The sequence below is a fragment of the Hippichthys cyanospilos genome, chromosome 1 (genome assembly GCF_059441005.1).
Source record: "Hippichthys cyanospilos isolate Australia breed blue-spotted pipefish chromosome 1, RoL_Hcya_1.0, whole genome shotgun sequence".
NCBI classification, from domain to species: domain Eukaryota; kingdom Metazoa; phylum Chordata; class Actinopteri; order Syngnathiformes; family Syngnathidae; genus Hippichthys; species Hippichthys cyanospilos.
Genome location: NC_142369.1, coordinates 25,416,564 through 25,443,793, shown reverse-complemented (window position 1 = coordinate 25,443,793; position 27,230 = coordinate 25,416,564). Strand labels below are relative to the sequence as shown.

Here is a 27,230-nt window from a genome sequence, read left to right as displayed (position 1 = left end):
TAAAAACACAAAAATTACCATTTGGTAACAATATGACACGTGCAAACAATTTTAATGAAAACAGTTATAACGACAAATGCATGTTGAAACTCGCTGACAGAACTTGATGAGTTGCAGGGAGGACCCAGAGCCTCACGACCAATTTGCCACCGTTGGTCTTGTATAACATTCCCTTGAGAAGTTTGCTTGGATTTGTTTTGCCTTTATCTATTGTCTTTTAGCCTGCATTGTATAATGCTTGTGCAGTATTTTGATTTTTTTTATGTCATTTTCTTCCACATCATTCATGCAGTATATTCGCCAAAGCTGGCACTGTCTTGCAGGTGCAGGGGTCTCCAAACTCGGCCCTCGAGGGCCCCTCTCCTGCCAGTTTTCCAGGTTTCTTTCCCCGGTTGAACGTATCTGCATGTATCTTGAAGGCACGGTTAAACTGAAAATCAGGTGCGTTTCATTGAAAACCAGTCCTATCAGTTTTAAAACTAACGAAATCTCTGCTGAGTAGCGGTGGTATTCTTTGACAACGTATGTCTGCAGCAAAACCATCACTGCACCTTTTTTTTTTTTAATTAATCATTCTAGATCCGCGGGTCTATTTGAAATTCGTTCTGTTCAAAATAAATGTAGAGCCAAATGTTGTATACACTTGTTGATTTGTTTAAAATGGTTACGTGTGCGAATAGAGCCCGGATAGCTCAGTCGGTAGAGCATCAGACTTTTAATCTGAGGGTCCAGGGTTCAAGTCCCTGTTCGGGCGATATGTTTTTTAATTCATGTAAATACTTTTGCAGCACCGCTTTTAACCTCACGTGGGGCCGTCTTTTAAACGAACCAGCGACATATATGTAACGCGTCACCAATATTGTATTAGTAATGACGAATGATATAATGTTACGTTCCTCGCCTTGGCCACAGTAAATCTCCATAGAGTCGAACACGGCAGTTGAACGTAATTGCAGGGTGGGCAGCCGATCAAGTTTAAAACGTTTTTGTTGTGTGTATTTTTTTAAATTTAGCTAACCCGGTCACCTACGTTCATGTATCTCCTTGAATTGAAAATGTTTGCAGATAAACAATGCATTGGTTTTGCGTGTCTGTTAGGTGTCAATAAAAAGACAATTCTGATGTTACAATAACATATACCATTTAATATATATTATATAGGCTTTCGTTATATGATGTTTTACAATACACAGAACCTGGCACAAAATAAATACTATTTTTTTTTTTTTTCAAAATAGCAACGTCTCAGTGGAAAAAGGGCAAATAAATTAGACAATAGAGTAGGCTTACCAACATCAATTTGCATTCACAAAGAAACATCAATGCATTTTTTAATCACATTCATAACAGAGGCAATAAATAGAAAGCTTAAAATTCATGAACTCATTTTGAGTATCAACTGAATGGTTAAAAGCCCATAATGCTTCGTATTTGTTGTCATCAATGGTTAATTATGCCCAAACATTTCAACAGCTGTTCTTTATCATATATTTTTTTACAAACATTGAAAATAAATGACATGCATGGACATACCTCTAAATTGCACCTCATCGGGTCCACGTGGGAAAAAAAAAAAAAAAAAATCAATGTACCTGGTCTTACCCTTGCTGATAAGAATTATGAAATTTCTGCATCAACACAAAACAAACAATACAAAAATCCAAGTGGCGTAAGAGATAAATTACACAACCGTTTCCAGAACAAAATCGAAACCAAAAGAACACTGATGACTGTGGGAAATGTAAGAATTTAAATATCAGACCATGATTTGATGAATGATTATCTCACAAGTAACAATTCACGCATAACAAGGACATCCTTTTAGGCAGAAAGGCAGCTTAGGACATTTGGAAACACTGTCGATATAAAATCACTGATGTGGTACTCAACTCTAAATAGGTTAACATCCACTCATTCGTTCCTTCCTGCACATGAGAGGAGAAGGCGGGAAGTTTATATTCTAAACATCATGTAAACATCGGTTATATAACAAGTTTAAGCAACACACTGTACTTCATAAATAAGTTGTGGTTCAAAATAGTTTGATATTCCGTCTTCATTTTGTTTTGAAATGTGCAACTGGATTAAATCTGCAGCATGATTAAATCTGTTTCGATTAACATTGACACTTAAAAGGTTTGACGTAAAACACATTTGCAGATACTGACGGTCACTCTATAAAGGATAATATCATAGACCTGTTGACTACACAAGTAACATAGAGGAGCATACAGGCATTGGGGCTCGATCAAGGCAGCGACCAATGACAGTCAAGGCATTTTGTAATAGAGAAGAACGTGTGTGTGTGTGTGTGTGCGCGTGTGCATGTGACTCTGCTACAAATGATGACACATGACTGGAAGGAAAAAGACACGCATCACTATCACTTGTTCTCTATCAGCATTTGCACCTTGTACACCAGATCTCTCGCCAAGGTCAAAATCTGCTTGATGTTGTGATGCTCCGCCATCTCTGAAAAACAAGACCATGTTTGTTAAATATTATTTGATGCTGAATATAACTTCCAAAAGACACTTCTATATATATATATTTTTTTATTGCATCTTCTAGACTGGGAGTTGAAGCGTATTTTAAGTGACTTTGGAGCAAAGGCAAAATGTAGCGTGTAAGGGTCAGCAGTCATGTATATTCAAATAAGAACGTACTGAGGCATGGAGATACAGTATATGATTGCAACTAGATGTACTATAACTGTAATCTAATACTGTAATATCACACACGCAATGACCAAATCCTAGACGTCTCGCATTATTAAGTCTAAAATAATCAAATTTCTCTCATTCAGAAAATAGATTTCGTCAATGACGGAAAGATAAAATGAGGTAGTCTAATTAGTTTCAAATTTGTTCTAGCGATTATTTGGTTATATATTAGCTTAATAGAACAACGGAAAATCTGCGGTGCGGCCCCTCAAAGACGCTGGTGTTGCTCGATCCAGCGAGCAGCTTTAAAGCCTCATGTTTTACCGTTGAAGAATTTAATAATCTCAGTGAAGTCCATGTTGTTTTCCAGGATGATGTCCCTGTAGATCTCCACCAGCGCCAAGGCGATGAAAAGGACAAAATGGCTGGATGAGGCAAACTTGGCCGCCCAGATGGTTTCCCAGACTGCAAAGACATCATCGTAGACCAGCTCTGCAAGGAAAAGCCAATTAAGTGCCGAGAGATCAATTTGTGTTTGGATTGATTTGATCAGTATGTTGCCACCGGAAATCGTAGTGCAAAATCCCCTTTTGCATGTCAGGCTATCAAGACCAGTTGCTTGACATTGACATCTCCCGCTGCCCCCAAACTGGTGAAACGTATGAAGTGTTTACCTCGCTTGAAATCCAAAAGGAACCAACGGTAGCAGAAGTAGAAGTGGGTGTAGTCTCCGTTTTGGTGCATCAGCTCAAAAAGCTCGGAATCCAGGATCTACAGTATGCAAAGCAGGCGTTGAAATCATCAAAAGAAATTCAATTTCTTCTTCTTTTTTTCTCCCCACTTGTTCTGGCTTTTAGGCTGCCTTACTTGAATCAGAGAGCGCATGTTGGCAAAGTGCGTATCCATCGCTCCTCCGTGTGGAAAGTTTTGATTCATCCTCTTCATCAGCTCCGTGAAGCAGCTAAATGCCATGGCCTCTGAAACACACAGACAAAAGATAGATGGGGGAAAAAAAGTGGCGGGGCCAGAAAGCACACGAGGAAAGAGAAGAGGTGCTTTCGCGGGATCGAGATGACTCACCGTCATCCAGGATGACGAGAAGCGGAGCCAGTAGGTCACACATACCCTGAACGTATCCAATGTCAAGGTGCCTCCAGATGTAGCTGCGAATGCACAGCCAAGAACGGGATCAGAAGATCATTTCGCTGCCTTTACCAGCCACACCCACCGTTCCCTTCGCCTACTTAACCTTCAAGTCCATGCTGAAGATACGGTAGTTCTAATGAATAGCACAACTCGAATCAAATTCCGTCAAGTCAGGAGCCATTAGCTCATATTATGACTTGGGACTAAATCTGGTGTGATTTCAGCTTGAAAGTGGCATTTTTCAGCAATTTGCTTTGTTAGTTGTTGTGCTCTGTGGGCAAACCAGGAAGCCCACCAACACATATTCACAATTCAATTTGCACTTGAACAAAAATGTAGCTGCTGTACATAAACACAAGTCCAACAGATATTGAACATATCTCAATTTGGACACGATGAAACAACAATGTGCTTTTGTACTTCAGCCTTCATTATCCAGTATGTGTGCACATACATTATCTCATTCGTAGCAACTGGGACAATCCCAATAATTGTAATTTAAAATATACGTTTATCATGATAGGTGTACAGCATTAAATCATCCGCATCGGTTTCCGTAGTGTAGTGGTTATCACGTTCGCCTCACACGCGAAAGGTCCCCGGTTCGAAACCGGGCGGAAACATGTTTTTTTTTTGACGCACAAGCACACTCATATATCATACGATCGTTTGAGGGTACTTGATAACTATATTCCCGGTGTGTGTAATGACAGGCTGCCACTACTACCGGGTGATCGCCATTAGGCGATGACAAACCAAAACCCAACTGTCGGTTTTCTGTCACATTCGATAAGTTTGTATCATTCACTAGGCCGGTTTTAGCTAGCATGTCGGCTATTTCGAGGGTAGGTTTCCGTAGTGTAGTGGTTATCACGTTCGCCTAACACGCGAAAGGTCCCCGGTTCGAAACCGGGCGGAAACACATTTGATTTTTTTTTTCCAAAATCAGATTCATACACACACGCAGACGAAACTACTAAATTAGTACTGTATAAATATGTTCAATGTAAAATTACATAATGACATGCTATTCCCTACCTTAACTGAAATGCATAGTCATTGGTGGGGATTGATACTGATAATGAAGGAAGAGTGTGTCAAGAAACAACAGCTATGATGGTAACACCCAACCAACTTACTACGTTTCAACACTCACTCCATTTAGCTGAGAGTGTGGGTTGTATTTCTATCCTCTTTGATAATGTCAGCAAAGATAGATTACAACTCAAGAGATTTGATGCTAACAGCGCACTTACCACACATCAGGGCTGTGATCAAAAATCATCAGTCCTCAACAAGACAAAACAATGTGATGTTATGACATTATACCACATCTACAATTTGTTTGATGAGCAATTCTCTGCTTACAATGATAGCATACTGTAGCTACAATAAGTTATGTTTACCCAGGAAAACAGGGCGATGTTTAGCCTGAATGGAACACATTTTCTTTATAACGTATTTTTCAATTTCATCCATTAATGGCATTCCTTTTATGCAAAGTGCGCCGTCCACTTCACTTTCAGTTATGACCAGAAAGTGGGCAAGCTTGAGGTAACTGCTCAGTGAAAACAACACAAAGGGACAGCCGTCCACGCGGGCCTTGCTTTTCAAGTTCGTTGGATCTCTCCTCGCTTCTCTGCATCGTCGGTAGTAGTAGCAGTAGTGCAACCTTTGTAGTAGTAGTAGTAGTAGTAGTAGTAGTGGTAGTAGTGGTAGTACTTTCTCCTCAATAAGAGTGTGACAATTGAACAGTATTGTGGCCTACTGCTTATTCTGGCTTCGTCCTGGCTTGGTCTCTGGGATACTACTGTAGAAGTGGATTGTTTGTTTTTGTAGTTCAGAAACCTTTATAAAACCTTGATGAAAAGTGCATACTGTAGACAGCTTGCTTTATAATTTTCATACGAGCAAACAACTGCATTTGTCGGGTAAAACGATGAGACCTGATGATGGATGAATGAGCAAGCTATTTGCATGCATTTGAGATCAGATGCCTTATTCTGCTAAAGGAGAAATGATCATAAACCAAACTAACGTCTTGCAACATGGCTAATAATAGCACATAGTTGTTCTGTGTAAATTTTGTGTATATGTTGTTTTGTTTCATCAGGGTCTGATGAGTAAAGTGATCCATGTGCAGCCATCTATATAATTTTAATAATTTTATAATTTTAATTTATGATGTTATTTAATTCTATGCATTTATATTATATATACGTAGCACCTATTATACTATTTTGATACCAATTATTAATATGTATATATGACGATTTCGCCTTACAATCTTGACATACAATTGGCTTGACATATTTTTCAGGTATAGTGTGAAAAAATGCCTGCATATTGTTTTTGAACAAAGATACTAATTTCCCTACTAATTTCTACAATGAGTAATGGCATCTGTCGCTGCTGTACCTGCACATGATGTTTCGGAGCTTTTCCAGGTTTGCAGGAGTGAAGTACCAATAGTTTCTGTCACAGCGTTGTACGTCCTTTTCAATGCGATGCAAATTCAACGTATACAAGTCTAAAAGCTCTTGCTGAAAGAACCAGAACATTTAACATGCATAACTCACCAGTTAATTTGTAGACTTGGAGTCAAGGCAGTGACTATTATTGGATTCTTAGAAAAGAGCGATACATACAGAGAAGGGACACCCAGCAGATTGTTGAGAGCTGGCATCCACTGTATCTGCACAACCATCTGCAGACTCAAAATGAGGGTCGAGGCTTTCCATCTCCGGCTCCTCAGACAAGATGGATTCGGTCCCTTCTGGACTGGGCTTTTCCCGGCCCCCCTCCGGTCTGACATACGTGTAAGGGGCGAAGTCCTCTGAGGAAGACAAGGGCTCACAGCGAGCTTTCCCGCTCCAGGGCACCATGGAAACACTAGCTTTAGGAATCTCCTCCATCTCGATGGCTGAGGGAGACTCGTCAGACTCAGTAAGGACCTGAGCGTCTGCCTTCTGAGAGGCACAGTAGGCCTCTCTTGCTCTCGAGACCCTTGTGTCTGCAGATAATGACAATGTCTTGTCAAATTCAGATGTTATGGGATTTTTGACGTCAGCTTCTCTTCCGACCTCTTGTGACGCCTCACCTTGGCTGGATTTATCTTCCACTTTGAACCATTCAGGCTGACGCTCTTCTGTTTTCTTTGCGTCTTTGTTATTCAGTCTTTGTTCAGCATGTTCTTGCAATTCTGGACATGTTCCCGGAGCGAGCATGCTATCTTTGTCAGGCACTTTTCTTCCTTTGGTGTCTACCGAGGAGCCGCCTCCACACTGAGATTCCTCTACTTTGGGATCCTCTGTCTTTTTGGACCCTTCGGCAAGATTGAGCACTTCGGTCTTGGTCGCATTGGGCTTCTCGTGTTTGTCCTCCTCTGGCAGACCTGCATCCTGAGATTTGGCTGAAGCTCTCGGAGCAGCCTCTGGTGCTGCGCTGTCCTCCGTGCTGAGCGAGCCGTCCGACAGGCCGGAAGTAACTGAGAAGTTGCGGGAAGAGGGATGCCCTGAGTCGGGAGAACTTGGGCCATTCTGGAGTGCCCCGTTGGTCAACTTTGCCACTTGCTTGGCTTCGTCACTCTTAGATTCCGTCTCAATTTGCTCCACCTCTTCTACAGATTCAAACACCTGCAACAACAAGCCAAAGGGAAGCAGACTACTCCAGGGAAGAGGATGGGATGAGAGTGAAGGGATGCAGTTTAAAAGATCATGCAATCTGAAGGATTGATCTCAGTGAGTTCAATGAAACGAGAAGATTTTGTTGGTGTGGTTGGTGCAACGCAGGGAGCGTGATACCTGTGTGCTGCTGCTGGAGTCACTCTGCAGACGAGCCAGACCCTGCCTTTCTGAACTCTGAGAGGATCGGGACTGGTGGGTAAAGACAATCAGGCCAAGATGTCATTGCATGACAAATCTTGCCACAGTAAAAAGTAACAATTACTTTACCGATAACTTCATTTTGACATCATTTGGATTGCGAGTTACTTGATTAGTTAGATCCAAAAGATGCTTACAGCCCTGCTTAATATAAAATGGACAACCCCTTCCACCGTCCGTGCATCCATTTTGTTTTAGACGCTTATCCTCACTAGGGTCACTGGCTTGCTGGTGCCTATCCCAGCCATCTTTGGGAAGTAGGGGGGGGGGCAGTCAACAACTTTTGTCAGGTGTGTTAAAAATGAGCCATGTAGTCAAAGCAATCATTGTCAAAACAATTTACAGTTGGATATGAAGTCTTGCTGCAAGTAATGAACACAGAGCAGTTATGAGTTTGAAACATTGTGAATAGAAAAGCAGTGCACTAAATAGCAGGGCTACAACTAACAATTATATTAATACTTAAATAATCTGTCGATTATTTTGTGGATTAATCAATGATTCGAATAATAACATGTTCTTATGTCCACCTGTTTTATTCAAAAACGCGACATGAATTCAAAGTGACAGTGCAATAATGTAAATGCACTGAAATTCTGCAAATGTTTGTCAAGTCAGAAAAAAAAGAGAGAATACGCAGTAATCGTTGCAACTATAATGAATAGAATGAATAAAATAGAATTATGATACATAGTCTACAATAATTAACAAAATGAACAATCCAATTTCCATTTCAACTGTCAGAAAGTACCGGTATTACTGTTTAATCCACAAACTATATTTTTTCGAGTACAAGTCGATCTGGAGTCTCTGTCGACCCCCCGTTTTTACTGCAATTTGGGTGGATTTTACAAAAACCCAAGAATAACTCGATCCCTAACTTTAGTGGTTACATATAGCATGGCTGTCCAATTAAACACATCATGGTGTGTGTTATTAATGATTAAATTCCCTTTAGAGGCATTTCTACATGGTATATCGTGCAACAATAATGGAGCTGTCTGACTGAATGCAGTCCACCTCCTTGCTTCATCTTTACCTCCTTGGTCAGGCCCACAAAGACTGCGAGACTCCCATAAATTGTGCCCAAAAAAAACTTGAGTTGTACTTGAAAAAATACAGGATGTTTTCATTATTGTGTTTGCAGTGGTGAAAAACTAAAGGTATTTTCTAATACTCATCCATACAGTCCATACAGTCACGTGTTACTTTTCTATCCCGCTTATTAGCACGGATATTTTTGAGAATTTGTGAATATACATGCAAACTCCACACAGAAAGGGCCCGAGCCGTAATACGAAGCTTGAATTCTGCCTGAAATGTGGTTAACTAAACTAAACCTCATCTTAATCAGTTTTAAAGAGGGACAATCTAGAGGCACTGTTATTTTGGAACATGTCTACAAATTTGTATGGAAAAAACACAATCAAACCTCCATGGTATTTCTACAATTTGAATTCTACAATTCTACGATAAAAGTTGACAGCTTTGCTGCGTTTGTACTGCGTGACAAACGATTTCTGACGACGTAAACGTGACTTTCCGTTTTAAAAGAATTCTTCTGGCCAAACCAAGTTTAACTTTGAAACGCCATTGAATTAGGTTTCCGTGCTTGTAGCTGTGTCACCTCATTGCTGACGGTTGAGTCGTGATGGACCATCTTTGAACTTGTGCTGTCCATGCTTGCCCCCGAAGAGCATTTGGCTAAAGCCGCCGCGTGCTGCTCCTTCTCCCGCTGCCGAACTATCTCCTCACAGCCGAGCCATTCACGCATGGTCTGCTGGTAGCACAGTCGCACCTGCTCATCCACCTGCGGTCACAAATGAAGTGTCAGGGTGGAAAAAAAGATTTGCGCAGGGAACAAAAGCCTTCGTTGTGAAAAATGTCTCACCTCCTTCCTTTCACTTTCAGACATTCCAAATTGGTAATGCCCCAAGAGAAATGGCCACACTTCCTTACGCAAAGATGGGTCCACACCTCCGAAATAGACCAAACGAAGCAGCTCTTGCTCCTGGTAGGTCTGAAAACAAAACGATATTTATTGTCATTTTTGCAGACAAAAACAAGTATGTTTTTATTTTCACTCAAATGTGCATTTAGTCTTCAAACGATACATGTGAAAGTCTAAAGTTGTTTTCACTGCTTTAATGCTTCAGGTCCGTGTGTGCGCCTTACATTCATTTAGGGCTGCGCGATTATGTCTAAAACAATAATCACGATTATTTTGGTCAATACTCAAATCACAATTATCAATCACGATTATTCATCATGTTTGGTCAAACAGGTTTATTGCTTTTTTTTTTTTAAACAAGCTGTATACAAACAAGGCTTCAAGGATTGATACTTACAAATAATAATAATAATAAACTAAAACAAATCAAGTAAACAATAATGAAGAGGATGACAAAGTGCTTGATTTGACATGTATAGGTAGCCGGCTTTTTCAATGTTAATATCGCCGGGGATCACCTCAATTAATTGTGGCAGCCAATATCGAGATTGCGATTAAAATTCAAATAATTGACCTGAGTTAGTTCTATTTTATTTCATAAACCGAAATCCCCAAATGAATTGAGGTCCATATTTTCAATTTCAAAAGTTCTTTTCTGCCGCCACGCATGCGTGCTTCGTGCCCACTCCCTCGCTTGCCCACTCCGTGGTATGCCGCACCCAGCTCCAGTCCATCTAGCTTCCTTTCAATCTTGAGATGAATGAAAACAAGTTCATTTCAAATCGGCATATTCATGTAAATTAACAGACAGCTCATTAAGTGCCGCCTCTTATCGGCGGACATTTTCCGAATGCCTAGGTTGAAAAAAATAGACGTGGCTGGCTTCATTTGGTCTTTTCGAGTGGAGGATGGCTTTACCGCACTATTTATTGCCTTGTTGATAGCATTCCCTAATTGTGTCGGTAAATAGCCCTTCCGGAAATTTGTGCAAAAGTCGCCTCACTCTCATTGCAGAACATCCTCTCTGCACACCGAAGGAATTGGTGGAAACGTCCGCATGTGAGAGATTTAAAGCATTAAATTTCTACAAGGTTCGAGGGACGTCATCACACTCAACCTGCTTATGCTAGCGCTACCGCTAGGGAAGCCTTAGAACACGGCGTCCTGTTTACCTCCCTTTTTTTTTTTTTTGAAGAGTGATTTCGAAATGTCCGGCATTTTTTTCATTTCGGATTAACATATAACGGATTCTTCAAATTCATCTGGGAAAATAAAACAAAACAAAAAATACAATATAAGAACAACAGAATATCAAATTTCATTGTTGTATTTTCATGGAAAAAGACTTTTATTTTCTATTTTAAACCAAACAATGACTGAAAAAAGAAAAACGCCCCGTTTTTTGTTTTGCGTTTCAGAACTGGAAACAGGGTGAGCGCAAGGTACACGGACCCTTCAGTCATTGTTATTTTGTGCTAAATGGAATTTCCTCACAATGGAAAAAAAGATTATCTATAGCATGCTAATTTCATGAGCAATGAACACGCTTCAAAGACTCACAGAGCTGATGTACAATTCCAATGTGGACAGTTATACTGGCAGAGTCATTAGCAACGCTCCATGCATACTGCTGCTGCGAGACTAATGATGTGAGCAACATAATTAGCAGAGAATGAGCATGGGTGAGATGGCTGATTGGCAAGCAAGGGAGAGTGAGGAGGGAGGGAGGGAGGGAGAGGCTTGAAGGGGACATCAGTTTGTGAGTGCTTAATGGGAAATTCATGGGAAGGCTTACGTTACAATCCTGCAGGAACATCTTCCACACATCCGAAGTGAGTCCTTTGTACGCATCGTACGGCACGTCCGGCGACACGATGGTGTGATTGACGAGAGCCGAAAGGTGAGTGCGCACGGTGGACAGGTGACGGCAGTAGGCCAGCCCTGGTTGAGCAAACGGGACACTATTCAGTCATTTGTTAAAATAAGGGGGGCGCTGCTTTAAAGATGGTGGATACTGTCTGTGTGTGTCAGTGCATTTTGATAGGCCAGTCTTCGATGCCATTCAAGTATACTAACAAGAGAAAAAGGCAGTGTTACAGATACAACAATAGTTCTAAAACACACCGCACCTCAGATTATGATATGCCCCGCTGACAAGTGGTGTCCGCCCTCGTTCAATTCAGCTTTTATCAACGGCATATTGGAGTTACTGATAAATGACGCATTTTTTGATGCTAGAATGCATTTCAATATACCGTATCATTAGGAACTACATACGTAGACGCTAACTGCAAACATACCTAAGATTTTGACAATGATCAATACCAAGTAAAAACCGATGCCAGCATCGCCGATACAGATATGGATGACAAGTACTGTTAGGTTCGTAAAACATTATTGTAGTTGGAATCCTTTGTACTATTAATAACATGTTTTTTTTTCCAAATTAAACTTTCTTGTTGAGCTCTTAGCCATGCCACATTATTATTAAAGTCTTGCAAAAAACAAACAAATAAAGAAACATGGGGAGGCAGACATGGAAATTGGACTCAAAGCAAGACTGCACGCAAGTAAACCTAAAATGTGAATCAAAAATACATGAAAAGCAACTAGCTGTACCCAAACTAGATGAAACGATATTGAAAATAAAAATGATATTAGCTATAGAATGGTGGGGTAGCAAGTTTGTCCCATGTGCATGCAATAAAAAGGGATTGCGAGGGACCCATGAGAAACCAAAATGAATAAATGCATGAATACGTGTAAAGACTTGATACTATTTAGTATTGACACAAAACAATATTGACTTTAGTATTGGATCTACGGATACTTGGATTGATGTGCACGACCCTCATCCAGGGTGTGAATGCAATACTGTTGAACAGGTTTTGCCCTGATGAAGGATAAAAATGAAGAATTCTTTTTATCAAAACGATATTGACTTTAGTATCGGACCTACTGATACTTGGATGGATTGCACAACCCTCATCCAGGGTGTGAACAGGTTTTGCTCTGATAAAAGATAATAATGAAGAATTCTTTTCTCACAGGTTTTGCTCTGATAAGAATTCTTCGTTATTATCTTTTATCAGAGCAAAACCTGTGAGAAAAGAATTCTTCGTTATTATCTTTTTTCTCACCGCATGGCCATTATTGTGGAACAATCAGGACTGACTGATAAACCGCATAACCTTTTTCCATTGTCTCATTGTTCCTTGTGTCGAGTACTCCCCTACTCCCAACCTCAACAGACCACGTGACCTTCTTCCATTGTTTCACGTCTGCTTTTTCCTGGTGTCAACAGACTTTTTTGAGGCGCACAATTCGACTGGAAAGGTGACTCGTGTGAAGTAAAAAGTTCACATACAGCCATAAAATGCCCTAGAGATGATCTGATACTTCATGTTGTCACATAGCAGCTTGAGAGGAGTCCTGAAGAGAAAGTAGAACAATGTCACAGTTCTGGTCACGTTTACATAACCCTGAATGATACGTGCACTTTTATATATGCATTTATCTTGACGTCAGATCGATTACCCGGGCGGAGGATAATGGAGCTCTTTAACTAACTCGGGCCGTCGTATAGAAAACATCAGCCCAATGCCCCGACTTAGTTCCAATTACCATATTATCTGCTTAGCTTGTTCTCATTGTCCCCACGCATTCTAATGTCACTGAGGAAAATGTCACACATTTATCTGCCTATTGCAACATCCTGCTGTTGTCTCCGCATGTACAGGTGTGGCCAGCCAGTGACTGCGTCTCGGCGAAGCTTAATTGGTTTAAGCCGAGTAAAAGCTTATCTGAAGCCTTGATGCGATTATTTCTCACTCCCACTCCCACCTCTCTTGGTTGCACCCTTTGGGCGCGGACCCGTCGGAAAGGCTGCCCTGGGAGCAGGATGAGCACGAAGACTTTCTGAGATTGGGATGCCACATCGCAGAGCTCTGGTCCATCAAATCTGGTGGAGTCACTGCAGAAGGCACACGCACACACACACACATATCATTACTTTCACTGTCAACATATAATTGCTTCCTGCGCAAGGGCATTAGCAGTAAGATGGGCGAATAATTTCATCTGAGAGGAAATTGTGCTGTTCAATGCACAAAGACCTTAAAATTCCAAGTTGTTTGAGCCGTGGATCATAAATAAAAGAAAACATTTTTCACGCACATCATTTTACAGGCTGAAAACGGCAAACAAAGTAACTGCGTACATAAAAAGAGCAAAGGGGATCAAGCAAGGAAAATCCTTTCCCAGCAGAGCGCATGTAATCAATCTGTCACTTGTCAGTCCTCCACTTAATTGAAGGCTACGCTGTCGTAACGCATGAAAGAAGGTGTGACAAGGCAATAGGATGGAGTTAGTGAAGTTTTATTGTTGGGTCACGTCAATGAGCTTGACCAGAGGCACAAGGCAAGTCAGCAGGATATTAAACGGTGGGAATGAAAGCCGATCAAACTGAAGCCGGCCGCACAAGTCCAGACATGACAGCACTATAGTTGCCTTCTTGGAACAAGGACCTCTTGAAGACAAACTTTGAATTATAGGTGGGTGCAGAACACTCAACCTACACCCAATGTTTTTGGGGGTTCTTTTCAGAAAAAAATATTCCGCAGATATTTACAAATCCAAGACAAAAGGAATCACTTGCATGAGCTGACAGTGACGGTACGACTGATCATCTCACTAAATCATGATGTTAGAACGCAATACTTACGAGTAAGGAGATCACGTGTAGCATGATGTCACACAAAGGTGACCAGCCTACAAGTGCCTTTCAATAAAATGCGAAAGATAGAAGCTTTGTAAAATGAATGAGTCTCACCAAAGTCTGACAGGCTATTTGGAAAGAGGATGCGGAAGACATAGTCTGTGGCCTCTTCCTCCTCCTTATCTGAGACAGAATCTGTAGATCCAGATCCCTGAGGAACCCTCTTCTTCAGCTTTGGGAACACCTTCCCCTGTAACCAGGAAATCAAATTAAACTAAGTCATTTTGTACCAGCCAGTGTTAGAAACTTCTTTAGCCTAATACTTAAAAAGAAAAAAATATAACCGAGTACTTGGAATTGACTGTAAGGACTCCTAAAAAACATCAAATATGTCTTTGAGATTTTAATGAATGAATGTAAAAGATTTGTCGTTGAAGAAATCAATGATGGCTAGCTAACAGCTAAGGGGACTTTTCCATAACTTCCTTTTGATCCAAGGGAAGAAAATGTACTAAAAGCTTGAACTTGACTGATATTAAACATCGTCACATCATGCTCTTGCGTTTAAATTGCTTTCTTGAATGATTTGATTATGTTCTGCATGCCAAAAACAGAAATATGGACAAACCCGCACGGATGAAAACTAAACCTCTTTGACAAAGTTAAAAAAGACAGAAGACCAACTCGTTCATGTGAATTTAAGATATCGAGTGTCTGCAATGCTCATTCTTATTCATAGTCGTCAAACAAGCATGGGTGTTTTCTATTATTCCCTTTGCTTGCGCCGCACACCATAAAACAAAGTCAACTTCATCACGTGCGCCGGTGCGTGTCGTGAGAACATAAATTCAAAGAGTCCTCAGCTGTGCACTTCATATATTGCCGGTTTATTGATCAGACAGATGATTGAGCGTGTGTGTCTTTCCGTTATAACAATGGGTAGGTAATATGAGTCATTTGAGTGCTGACCTTTCCCCTCTGAGACCAGAGAGGAGGATCCAGCTGACCGTGCGGAAGCAGGCCGTTTTCCAAGCAGGAGAGGAACTGAAGCAAGTGGCCTCCTTTCGGGAAACGAAGTGGAGGCCTTTGGATGCCGTCTTGACTGACCAGCACCACCGTGCCGCCGCTGTCCACTGCAAAAGAAATATTTTTACCATTGCGCTTCATTGCTCGGTTGGAAAAAACAAACAGGAACCTCAAAGGAACATTTTGATTTCCTGGGCCTACCTTGTTGATGACAATGCAGGTACACAATGTCTTCAAGAGGGATTGTCATAGCATAGTCCCAGTACACACTGCAATCCATCCAGTAAAAACAAACAATTTAGTTCAGTTTTTTTTTAAATCAGATGTAATAACAGTCAAGCTTGTGCAATGGGATAAGCCATGAGCCAACAATCAAACCCTTTAGTAAAAGAAAGCAGTTACGCACAAACACGCCGGCACAGACAGAGGAATATTACATTGCCAGTTGGTCTGACAGTGTCTCGGTCAATAAACCACCTGCAGGTCTGCAGAAAATAAGCCTAATTAGATGAGCTGTGTTTACTCTGCATACACAGTCACTGAGACTTACTGAATTATTCAGAAACAACCCAGTGTTCAAACATTTCAGTAAAAGCAGAGTATCATCGCATCCTAGCTTGAGCTCGAACGACTCCCCGAGTAATTCATTTACCAAGGTTGAAAAAAAAAAATTTTGTTTTTCTTTCCCCGGATGAGTGCTTATTATTATACTTTTTAAAAGAAATGTTTCAAGCCGATTGCAGCAACAATTGTGAATGCTCCGGATAGGAGTGAAAAACAAAACAAAAAAAACGCCGGTAACACGATGAGAAGGCCAAATTTAAATTCAACCTTAGCTTACAAAACAATACTACATTTTATGGAAACAAATGCCTTGGTACACTTTAATTTGGAAATTGTTCCCTTTAGTGTATTGCGACATAACAACTTGGCCAGTCTTTCTCCTGCAACTATTGCTCCTAAGAAAAACAACAAAAGGTTGTTCTTAAATGATGCGCAATCGCCAATGAAGGGTGCTAACAAACGACTTAGTAATGCTGACATTGAAATTGTTTACAGGTAACTCGGATTGCGTTAGAGCTAGCTGTAAACCAGTAAGGATAACGGTGAATATTCGAATACCAAAAATACATGTTAGCCGCAGCACTAATCCGAGATTTTTTTTCACTCACAGACACACACAAACACATCCCCACCTTCGCTCGTAGTCCAAGTCGCCAACGGATCCATTCATAAGTTGATTGGGTGTCCACTTCAGTGTCATGAGGTCAGCCGTCTGATGAAGGGAGAGGTAACCCGGGATAGCCTCCATGTCGTCCCTCTGTAACGGCCGTGAAGATTTTCATTGAAACAGACCAACATTTTCGAACCTCGCTCCAGCACTCCAGCAATATTTAGAGAAAATGTTCATTTGCAGAAAAAGGGACAATAGTGGCATCAAAAATCAAAACAAAATACTAACTTATTTTTGTGGAAAACATTTTAAGAATATTTTTCAAATTTTTAGACTTGAAAATGTTCCGGTCTTGTATTAAAATCATTACAACGGACACTTTTGTTGAATATTTTCATTAAACCTGAAGTAAGGTGTAGCACGCAAATAGCTCTCAATAGTTTTATCCAGTGAATAAAGTTATACAAAATACCAAAATAACCGAAATGTTACACACACACACACACACACACAGTATGAATATAACACAATGTGATCTAAATAATCTTTCATCAACACTGACCGGCTGAACGAGCACATTGTTTTTGCCAAAAAGCAGCGTGGCCCTGTTGTTTTGATGCAGTGACTCCACGTAGTCGCGTGCAGATGGGGAGGGAGAGGGACGCTCGTCCATGCTGCTGCTGGAATGACGCTTCTGGATCTGAAATATGATTTCTTCAATAGACTTGCTTAAAAACACATGCTATGCCAACACAGAATGTTTCATTTACCTGCTGAGTCAAATGTAAATGTTTGATGTAATGTTTTGTCCTGACCCACACCACAAAAGATTCATTCGAACCTCACGCAGCCGCACACACGGGAGACTCAAAGCGGTTTGCCAAAAAGTGACATAAAGATAGAGGCGTGCCCAAATGTTTACGTACACACAATGCAGGCCTCTTTGTGGGCGAGTCCTGCCTGCAGTAACCACTGTGGATGCGATGCCTTTGCACCAATTCGTCAGCTGAGGGATCCGTCCAGAAGTGGTCGGCTGTCTTCATCTTTGTATACTCCAAAGCGCAAGGTCCCACTGTCACAGGTAAGGTGAATAAAGATCCATTACGTGAACACGTTACAAACATATTTTATTGGTTCTATCTGCACAACAGCATGAGAACCAATATAGACTAAACTGTAAGCAAATTTGGATACTGTGTTCTAAATTACTATGCAAATAAAAATTTCCTGAATGGAAATTGGCAGGTGTATTGGACACTCTAAATTGTCCTTTGGCGTCATTGGGTACGTGCGTGGTTATTCGTCCCTCTTTCCCCTGCGATTGGCTGGCAAACAGTTCAGGGTGTCCCCTGAACCCATAGACAGCTGGGATAGGCAATAGCAACCCTAATGAGGATAAGGGGGTATAGAAAATGGATGGATGGATGATCAATGCAAATGACATTTCCAAGTCATCAGCTGTAAAATAAAAAGAGCTGGGACAGGCTCCAGCACGCCCGCGACCCTCGTGAGGATATGACAAAAGTATTTATTTATTTAATTTGATGAAAAACTTCAAATGTGCTTCTCTAAATTATACAGCTTCACAATTCTCACATTCATTGAACTTGTGACTTCTTGTTGGTTTCTCATTGAATTTCTTTGCAGGCTGTCAGAATAGCCTTCGAGAGTAGCTATCCGAATGTGAAACCTCCACCCACTCTTATAGATCTTCTGCTACTGCCTCCCACCTCAGAGATCTTATATTTGAGGATGCTTCTAAGATTCTCAATAGGATTCAGTTGAGGGGAGGATGGGGCCGCATCGTGAAGTTCTCTCTTTTTACTAGAAAAAAACTGAAGCACTTTTAAATCAGTCTCCTTTAAAGATGTGTTGAAACCCTGAGAACAGTAGTCACAGCCATGGTATGCCGTTTTATTTTATTTTCATCGCTCATCTGAGCAAGAGTGGGGTTTATGTAACCCCAGCAATGTGCTCACATACACCTAGTTGGGAAACACTGCACTGGAGGACCTCACGGCACAATAAGAGCTGGCCCCTCTCCATAACAATGTTCACATAAAAGCAAAAGCTTTTTTTCCAATCTTAAGTTATATAAGATATTTGACCTGTTTTGCCAGCTAGTGCTATTTGCAGATAGTTCTTGTCACAGTAGGATATTTAATCAATATCATATCTTGAGTCACATTCAAGCTTAACGTATTATAAATTCACGGTGTCCAAATTGAGACCACTGTAAAATTAAGTACGACTTTTTTACCTCGACGAGAAAGTGCGACCAACTCAAAAAGTTGATGTCAGTCATAGCAGCTCGTGATAAAGTCCTTTTAAAATGAGGAGGAGCATGATAATGCAGAAGACAGCTTTGTTACGAAGAGCACGTTTCCCTTTTGTTCAAAAACTCGGTACTTTTCAGAAGTCATTTTCACACCCTCAGGGATCTGAAAAGCATGACTTGACACCTTCCTGCTGATGTCGTAGCCTAATAACTACTGCAAAATATTTTGGACCATGGTGTAATGTTCATTTTAACACATCCAGAAAGATTTTCATGTATACGTAAGGTATTTTGTGGCCGTACGTACAGTATTTCACAGTGGAATAAAGATGCAGTGCATCATAGTATAACGAGTGTTGCTTATATTTTGGAAAATAGAAAATATGAGTGTACCAGAAAAGTTCTAGGACTGGTGTTAAAAAAAAAAAAAAGTCAACGCCAAAATATGAATTTTCCGCTTTAATAATCGGCCAGATGATCAATCAACATGTTTATAGAGAGATTCTGCGACTTCTGTTTCGTTTAGTGTACTAGAAGAGAGAGTTGCGGCAGGACAATTCACGCCATTGATAATCAGTTTTCAATGGTTCCGGGCCGAGACGCTGGAGCAATGTTTTTCTTTCCTGCAATATTTTTCTTATTTTTCAATATCAAGGGGTTGGTAAGGGCAACGTGTTGTGAAGATGAGGATGACAAGCTCAAGATGGCCGTGTCAAAGGTTTTGCGAAGGATGCTGGAGGTATTGCAGAGAAGACAGGTACAACTTAGTGTTTGGGTTTGAAATACTGCATATCGTTTTAGTCCTGGAATTTTTTTGACATAGCTCGAACAAAGCTGTGTGATGCAATGCAGCCCAATACCATATTACATGACAATAATATACAGTAGCCTAAAAGTTTTTAAAATAAAAACCTCTCTGAAAGTCTCCAATCAAAACGGGGCAATATTACCATCATTATGATGAAAGGTTTTTTTTTTTGAAAGATTCTATCTCGATGCCCCAGGAATATCAGCATGAACCTGATTAAATCTGAAATTAGGGTCCTAGTGTGATTCACACACACTTTTAGGCTTCTGTGGAGGCATAATTACCACCACAGAAAAGGATACACAAAAACACTTTTAGTCTGAGCTTAGGCATTGAGACTTTCATGTATGAACGAGTCAAATACATGTTTGTTGGAAAACTCTCGTAAAAAGCTTGCTAATAAAGTCACAAATTACCCAGCAAAGATGCAAGGATAGGTCCATCTACAGGGTCCATTAGAACAGCCTCTTTCTCATAATATTTACTGGAAGACAGATAAATGGGAAGAGGATCAGGTAGGTGGGGGGGACAGAAGATTCCTGCAAAACTCATACACACAGCTGAAAAGCACGACATTTTATACTTTGCAATGCACCTGCTGTTTTCCACCAGAAAGAGGACGATCTTGTCCAGCACCTTCTCGAAAAGAGCCGTCCGAATCCATAGGTTCTTCATTGCCTTAGGAGTCAGGCTGGGAAGTCGAGGCATTCTGCGTATGCTGTCCTGACTTTGCAAACTTTGGCTTCGTCTGCGAGTAGACATCACAAGTTTCAGAGAAATAAGGAAGTGCCAGAAGCAACATGAAATCATCTGCTGTCTCTTTCTCACTTACTTAGTCTCGATAATCTGCTCCAGCTCCTGGGCCTTCTTGCACAGCTCCTCAGCCGGGGGGAAGCTCTTGCCCACCTTCATGAACAGGGCGGCTATTTTGTTGCTTCGGAGAAAGCCCGCCGCTCGACGTTTGAGTCCATGCAAAACACATGCCTCCACCGCAGCTATTTGAGCACACAAGGTTGTATGACTCTATTACACATCTGTGCAGGGGGAACGTAAATAACATCTTGCATTTTGCCCATGGATTTAACGATAAATTTAAATGGTTTTGAGTGGCATAGGCCTCCTAATTTTGGCATTTTATATTAAATATATAATAACATATATAATGAGTATACAATAACTTTTCACTTGCATGTCCATGAAATCAGCGGATTGTGTGCACTGTGTTCTATGAAAAATATCACACAGTGGACCCCCGGTCTACGACGTCCCTGCCTTACGGTTAATTCAACTTACGAGACCTGCGACGTTTTTTTTGTCCACTCTTTACGCCTTTCCTTTCGCCTTGCGACACATTTCTTTCGCCTTGCAACACATCCAAGATGGCAGTCGGTGCGTGTGTGTGACCGCCATGTTGGATGTATCCGCGCTCATATGTCTATACACGCGTCATCGCTTACGTCACTACAATGCTGGTCTGTTATTGGTTGGCGTCACGGTCAAAATGGCCGCATGCTAAAGACTGGATCTATGTATTTTTTATTTAAGATGTTATTTAATTGTATACATGTATATTATGTAGACGTAGCACCTACTATACTATTTTGATACCAATTTTTAATATGTATATACAATTTTGATGTCTTTACCTGAGGTTTTAAACGCATTAGCTATTTAACACAGATTTGGATTGCCCGCCATACGGCGAATTCGCCTTATGAGCCCAACCGCGGAACGGATTAATCTCGTAAACCGGGGGCCACTGTAATTACAGTTGTTTTATTCGCTATATGAATCTCAATGTACCTAAAAGTTAAGATAATGAGTGGTATTATGAGATAAACAAAGCATTTAAAGTGTACCTCGGGAAATCCCAAATTGAGGTCGTGATGGGTAAAGGGAGCAATATTGCAAAGTTTGATAAATAGCTGGTGTTCAAGTTTTTGTGTCTCATTCTTTATTTGCCCAAACAGTTCGTCCAAAATCACCCTAGTTAGTTTTAAAGGATGGCTATTTTGGGATATGAGTGATATGACAGATTGTTGTAATTGCTAAAATTTGAGTATTCTGATGAAAGTCAATAGGAAATGAGCCAACAGCAAATTTATTGGAGACAGTTAAGGCCTCTGATTCGGAATCCGGCGATGAAAATGACTGATTTGTCTTTTTTGAGTTAGCCTGATTTGTTAAAAACGTGATCAATAGGAACAGCAACAGTGAGAGTGTGTCAGAATCAAATTGTGCAGAGTCATCCGCGTTTATGAAACTGCCTCTGAAACGTAGGACTCTTCTCACCAAGAGGATATGGAGCACTTGAGCGCTGCTAGCTAGATGCTAATTCATGCTAGACGCAGTAATTAATGGAGACACCTCCAAACACTGGCAATAGGTATCTTACAAGACAATGTCAGTATAATTACAGTGAGTTATTTTTGGGCATCTGCAATTGGTGATCGAAGGTCATTTGAGAAAAACGCCGTGTTGTGTATGTCGGGATTCCCAGGAGGAACAATTACAATACAAAATCCGAAAAACGTGTGTCATTTGCCCTGACATGCCGCCGACAACAATTTCAAAATAAAAGGCATTCATGCTTATTTATTATTGGGTAAATTCTTTGGGTTTAAATTCTATTGGGTTCATTCTGAAATTGGATTTCTCGCAGTGGTTTGTTGCCAGCATTAAAAAAATGTTGCTGCAATTGACGACATATTTTTTCTTATGTTTACAATAGTAAGCTGGTATCTAGGGCAAGAAAAAAATACCTCAAGTTTTCTTTCTATCTGAGGTACTGGAAATACTCGAGGACTCGTTTCAGCCCAAGTCACATGACCAAAGCTATAAAATAGGTGAGCGGTGATTCATCATTACCTAAGCTCTGAGCAACTGTCATGAAAATAAACTAGTTATCAAATTAATTACAAACAAAAGATTAAACTTTTAACTGCCGACGATGGCTAAATAAGAAAACTATCCCTTTATGATGTGAGCATTGGTATATGCGCTAAATTGATTCCCTTACTGCATCCACATCATCATCTTTGCAGTTTTTTCACTGCCCCGCATGATAGGACTTGACCAAAATGAGTAGAAAAGCAAATCGCCCTCCGCTTAAAGGCCTACAAGGCAAACCCCTGAAACTGTGTTGACATTTGAGTCCTCTTCGAGACTAATCCTGCGCTTCTGTTCACATGGGGTCACATGGAAGACCGCGGTTGCTGTGGCAACCCCTGTTGACAGTGAGCTAGCGCTTCGGAAGAGCTCGCCGAGGGAGGGAGGGGCAGCTGAGACTCATCAGCATCACAATCTGCGTTTCCATCACACTGGCTCCTTCAAACACGGCATCCCATCTCCTGCATCCTGCCGCTCTGTAAACCAGTCGATTTTTCTGTCGCCGCTAAAGCAACATTCACAGTTGCTCCTAGCGAGTTTTAACTTTGCCGTTGCTGATGAGAGTGTCACTTTCTTACAAGACAGTACCACATGAACAAAACTGCATCTTCCTTGATCATTACATTCGCCTGTCTTCCCCAATTCGTTCTGCTCATGGCTTGATCGACCAAAACCATCATCAAACAAAAACATCTCACAAAATGTAATCTTTTGCAAAATATCATTTGTTTATATTAATGCAAATTTCACTTGGAAAAAACAAAAACACATACATGAATACATTTTGGCAAGTATACAGTAAATATAAAAAGTCTACACACCCCTAATTCAAGATTCTTGTGATATATATATATATATATATATATATATATATATATATAAATAAAACATTCCGAAACATTTTTCAAGATCAATGTGAATTGTTATCAAATCTTTTTCAAAAGGGACCTGAAAATAAACCGAAATAACGTGGTTGCAAGAGTGCGCACACTCTCATTACTGGGATGTGGTTGTGTTCACAATTAGCCAATCACATTGAAATTGATGTTAAATGGGAATCAGCATACACCTGTCACCACTTAAACTGCCTCTGATTAACACTAAATAAACCTCAGATGATTGCTTTGTAGCCGAAGCCTGAATGTTTTATGCTAGCTAACATTGACTGCGATCTTGACCTGTTCACAATTCCTTTTGTCTTGACAAAGGACTTGTCTACACATATCCAAACCCGCATAATCTTCCCCTCTTCGCTTGCAACCAAAAAAATCCCTCCCCACATAGTTTCAGTTGTGTAAACAAATTGTTTCTACACATTAACGCATAAGTGCGCCTTTCAATTCATTTACAAACATGCCAAGCCACTAGGCGGCAGTGGAGAAGATTTCTTTTTTTCCTGGCAAATGCAGCCAATACTGTACACATCCTCTTTAAAAAAAACAAAAAAAAAACTGTAAAGGGGTTTATGTTTGGAGTTAATCAGATTTACTCTATAGTGGAGGTGTATGACAAGTCAGCATGTGTTTGAAGGTAATTTGTTAATTCTGAACATAGCTTTATTTTAGTTATAAGAAGGTCTTGCACACTTAGGAAACCATGTAACCTTAGCTATTTTACTACTACAGCTTGAAAAGATATAAAATACATTGGGTTTTATGTGTTTATTGGTGAGATTAATGGTGGGAAAAGTGACAAAAATCCTGGCATTTTTAGGAGGGGTGTGTAGACATTTCTTATCCACCGCATGTTCAGACAGAGAACAACACACTGCAGATAGTCGATAGAATGGCCGTAAATAATTGAACCTAGAGCCATTTAACACCGGTCACATAATTTATTCTCATGCCATACTCTCTCCATTGAGTCTGACTGGTCGTGACTTTCTGCGGCAACTCATCAAAGTAGCCACGATGTTGAAGGCTAATTGCTCCCTGGAGAGCTGGCTGAGCTCTTCTCCCATCCTACATTCGCTCAATTCTGGTCTACATGAACCACAACCCAAAGAGGGTGGTAACAAGAGCCACCGTGAGCTAGCAAGAGGGAGAGGGAGAGGGAGAGGGAGAGGGAGAGGGTGGCTGACAACAAAAGAGAGCATGGAGAGGGTCTTTACTCTTTTGTGAACTGCTTAATGTCTATTAAGATAAATGAATGTAGAACAAAATGCTCTCCTCCGAATAACCGGTTAGGCTTTTAGAAGATTCAATGAATATTGTTCATACTGACAGTAAAAGAACTTGATGAAACGCTTCCACGAATGCACTAATAAGCACAAAACCTACCAGGTTAAATATTAAACACAGTAAAGCGTTGAATAAAGGGAGCCATTCAATCATCATTTCATAAAAATCTGTGCAGTATGTCACATATTTACTGTACGTAACCCTTCCCTCGCTAAATGGTAAAATGGGAGTTCGGAAGAATGTGCAACCTAATGTAGCATCAATGAAGTTATTTTCATCTGAGAAATGCAAGAATTGAAATGACAAAATTACACCACAAAAAACACTGACAAGTTGAAACCTTGTCTTTCAAGAAATGTGATTCTATTTCCTCACAGAATGCGCATTCATGTGGAATAAGGATTAAATCGAATTAAATGTCACAGTGAGTGCAACGTTAGACAGTTATAATAACCGTTCTGACATCTGTTGGGGACTTTTGCTGTCATCATGCAATGTGGAGTGAGATATTGGAAAAGCTTTCAGAAATGATTGTTGAGAGTTCAGTCAATCACCGCTCATTTGTGTTTTCTAAGATTTCTTTTTTTTTCAATTATTTATGTACACACTCATACGCATACATCCATTCATGACTGGATTTATATAACACTAATGTACATATTAAATAGATAGTTCATTTTTTTTTAAGAGGAATAGTCTTTTTGTTGTTGTTTTGTTTCTTTTTGCTTATGTTGAACTTGCCTTCATACAAACACTAGTCTGCAAAAACAGATAATGTGAACTCTACAAATAAATCTTGTTTGGTCTGAGCCACACCGCTGACAAGTGTGGCTTGCACGTGGGCAGTGTGTTTCTCACACATTATAATAATATCATGCTTCACTAGCACCATTTGGTGAAAGAGAACTTTAAATGCCACTGGTATGATGACACCAATGCAATTGCTAAAATGTGTTAATTGCGCAGTTTAAATGAAGTCAAATTAAGCATCCTACTCTACTACAAATATCAGCTTGACGGCTAAGCATCAATTTTTTTTCCCATTCACTTGATTCATATGGAGTGCTTTTGATGGAAGCTTTCTAATATTTTTGTTGAGTATTTAAGAGACCTACATAGTGAGAAACTTGAAAATGACTTTATTTTTTATATTTGTAAATAGAATTACTTTATATGTGGTATTATGCGGTAAAATCATGTCAGTAATTTTTAAACTATTGTATGAAGCCGATGAATACCATTGTGCCATTATTTATCCATCAATTGTTTCAGCACAGAGTTGTTAGAGGCCAGTAGGCATGGGACGACATCAGAATCTATTGCGGTATTACGATAATGAAATTACAGTTCTAAAATATGTCATTTTATTTGATTCTTTGCCAAATAGCCATTTTATACATTACAAAACAGTTTTATTTTCTAACTAAATATTTGTTACAATAACAAACATTTACCGTGCTAAATTAAAATAAATATGTAACCCAAATCAAACAGTCAGTGAACAAAACAGGTTTTGCTCAGCAAGAAACGTAAATGTCAACTTTTTCTGATTGAACACATCCAATTTAAATTCAAATATGGGCACTTAGTATAAAATAAGTATAAGTGCACAACAATATTAAAACAGTATAAAGGCACAACAATACTTTAAAATATAAATGATTTGAAATGGACTAACATTGAGTGATGGTAGTTTATTTTAAATCGTTCATTCAACTACTATGTGTATTAATTAATAGTACAATGTGTATTCTGTCATTTTACGTTGACGAGAGTATATTTCCCTCACAAGCACTCACACCCTCACGCAACAGACTCGCTCTGTCTGTCTCGCTAGTCTCCTCGCTCTCTCCCGTAGCTTACGTGCAATGTCGCCTGCTCGTATTCAAAAGACAAGAACTTCCCAGACAGTTGTCTTCGTTGTTTGGATGGGGGGGAAACGTTTGATTGCTTCGTCTACTTGACCCACACTTTAGCTCGATAGACCGCAAGTGATCACATAAGACGCCCTGTGACAGTGGCACATGGGTGTTAGCCATGTTACCCGCAGTAGTTTGCTGCTGGAACAAAATTATATTAATCCTAAAGCCCACAAAGTAGGAAATGAACAATGTGATTGGCTGCTGCATCAGAGGAGGACTTTTGTCTGATACACAATGAGTGCTGCACACAATTGCCTGTTAAGGCAGATGCGGAAGCAAAAAAAAAAAAAAAAAACTCACAGTTTTGGGCGGTTTAAAATAACCATGACCGTCAAAATCGCGATCTATTACCGATACGGTTATCGCCCCATGCCTGGAGGCCAGTACAAATTCTTTTCATAGGAAGCACTTCAACATTGTTGTCACAGTCCACCATTTCAGCCACCTCACTTCCAGCTTCACCACACCCGCTCAGCCCTCCTTCTAATCAGCCTCGAACACCAACACCTGCAACCACTTACCCGCTCAGTATAAAGCCCGGTCACTTCCCTCCACAACCCGCCAGATCGTCTCTATGCGCTACGCCGAGCTT

General features: G+C 40.3%; 1 protein-coding gene and 3 non-coding genes across 6 annotated transcripts in view; 3 read left to right on the top strand and 1 right to left on the bottom strand.

Moving 5' to 3' along the window:
- The first annotated feature begins 681 nt into the window (after positions 1–681).
- Positions 682–754, top strand: trnak-uuu (transfer RNA lysine (anticodon UUU)). The gene has a single exon. It is a non-coding gene; the product is annotated as a tRNA-Lys (tRNA).
- A 362-nt stretch (positions 755–1,116) lies between these two features.
- Positions 1,117–27,230, bottom strand: part of sgsm1a (small G protein signaling modulator 1a) — a 38,521-nt gene continuing 12,407 nt past the window's right edge. Inside the window, exons 4-26 of one of the 3 annotated variants that reach the window (XM_088420849.1) lie at positions 20,480–20,642; positions 20,231–20,395; positions 20,064–20,131; positions 17,488–17,633; positions 17,124–17,261; positions 16,584–16,708; positions 15,589–15,656; positions 15,331–15,494; positions 14,476–14,611; positions 13,488–13,617; positions 13,012–13,076; positions 11,440–11,585; positions 9,585–9,713; positions 9,321–9,503; positions 7,613–7,684; positions 6,910–7,444; positions 6,458–6,822; positions 6,228–6,352; positions 3,744–3,826; positions 3,531–3,640; positions 3,338–3,434; positions 2,988–3,155; positions 1,117–2,472 (exon numbers count right to left, since the gene is read on the bottom strand). In XM_088420849.1, coding sequence (XP_088276975.1) covers positions 2,384–2,472; positions 2,988–3,155; positions 3,338–3,434; positions 3,531–3,640; positions 3,744–3,826; positions 6,228–6,352; positions 6,458–6,822; positions 6,910–7,444; positions 7,613–7,684; positions 9,321–9,503; positions 9,585–9,713; positions 11,440–11,585; positions 13,012–13,076; positions 13,488–13,617; positions 14,476–14,611; positions 15,331–15,494; positions 15,589–15,656; positions 16,584–16,708; positions 17,124–17,261; positions 17,488–17,633; positions 20,064–20,131; positions 20,231–20,395; positions 20,480–20,642 — 3,470 coding nt within the window. In that variant the 3' untranslated portion in view covers positions 1,117–2,383. Of the gene's footprint in view, positions 2,473–2,987; positions 3,156–3,337; positions 3,435–3,530; positions 3,641–3,743; positions 3,827–6,227; positions 6,353–6,457; positions 7,445–7,612; positions 7,685–9,320; positions 9,504–9,584; positions 9,714–11,439; positions 11,586–13,011; positions 13,077–13,487; positions 13,618–14,475; positions 14,612–15,330; positions 15,495–15,588; positions 15,657–16,583; positions 16,709–17,123; positions 17,262–17,487; positions 17,634–20,063; positions 20,132–20,230; positions 20,396–20,479; positions 20,643–27,230 lie in introns of all 3 variants that reach the window. The other 2 variants (XM_088420836.1, XM_088420842.1) reach the window with 2 other exon arrangements.
- On the top strand, positions 4,360–4,432 carry trnav-cac (transfer RNA valine (anticodon CAC)). The gene has a single exon. It is a non-coding gene; the product is annotated as a tRNA-Val (tRNA).
- On the top strand, positions 4,659–4,731 carry trnav-aac (transfer RNA valine (anticodon AAC)). The gene has a single exon. It is a non-coding gene; the product is annotated as a tRNA-Val (tRNA).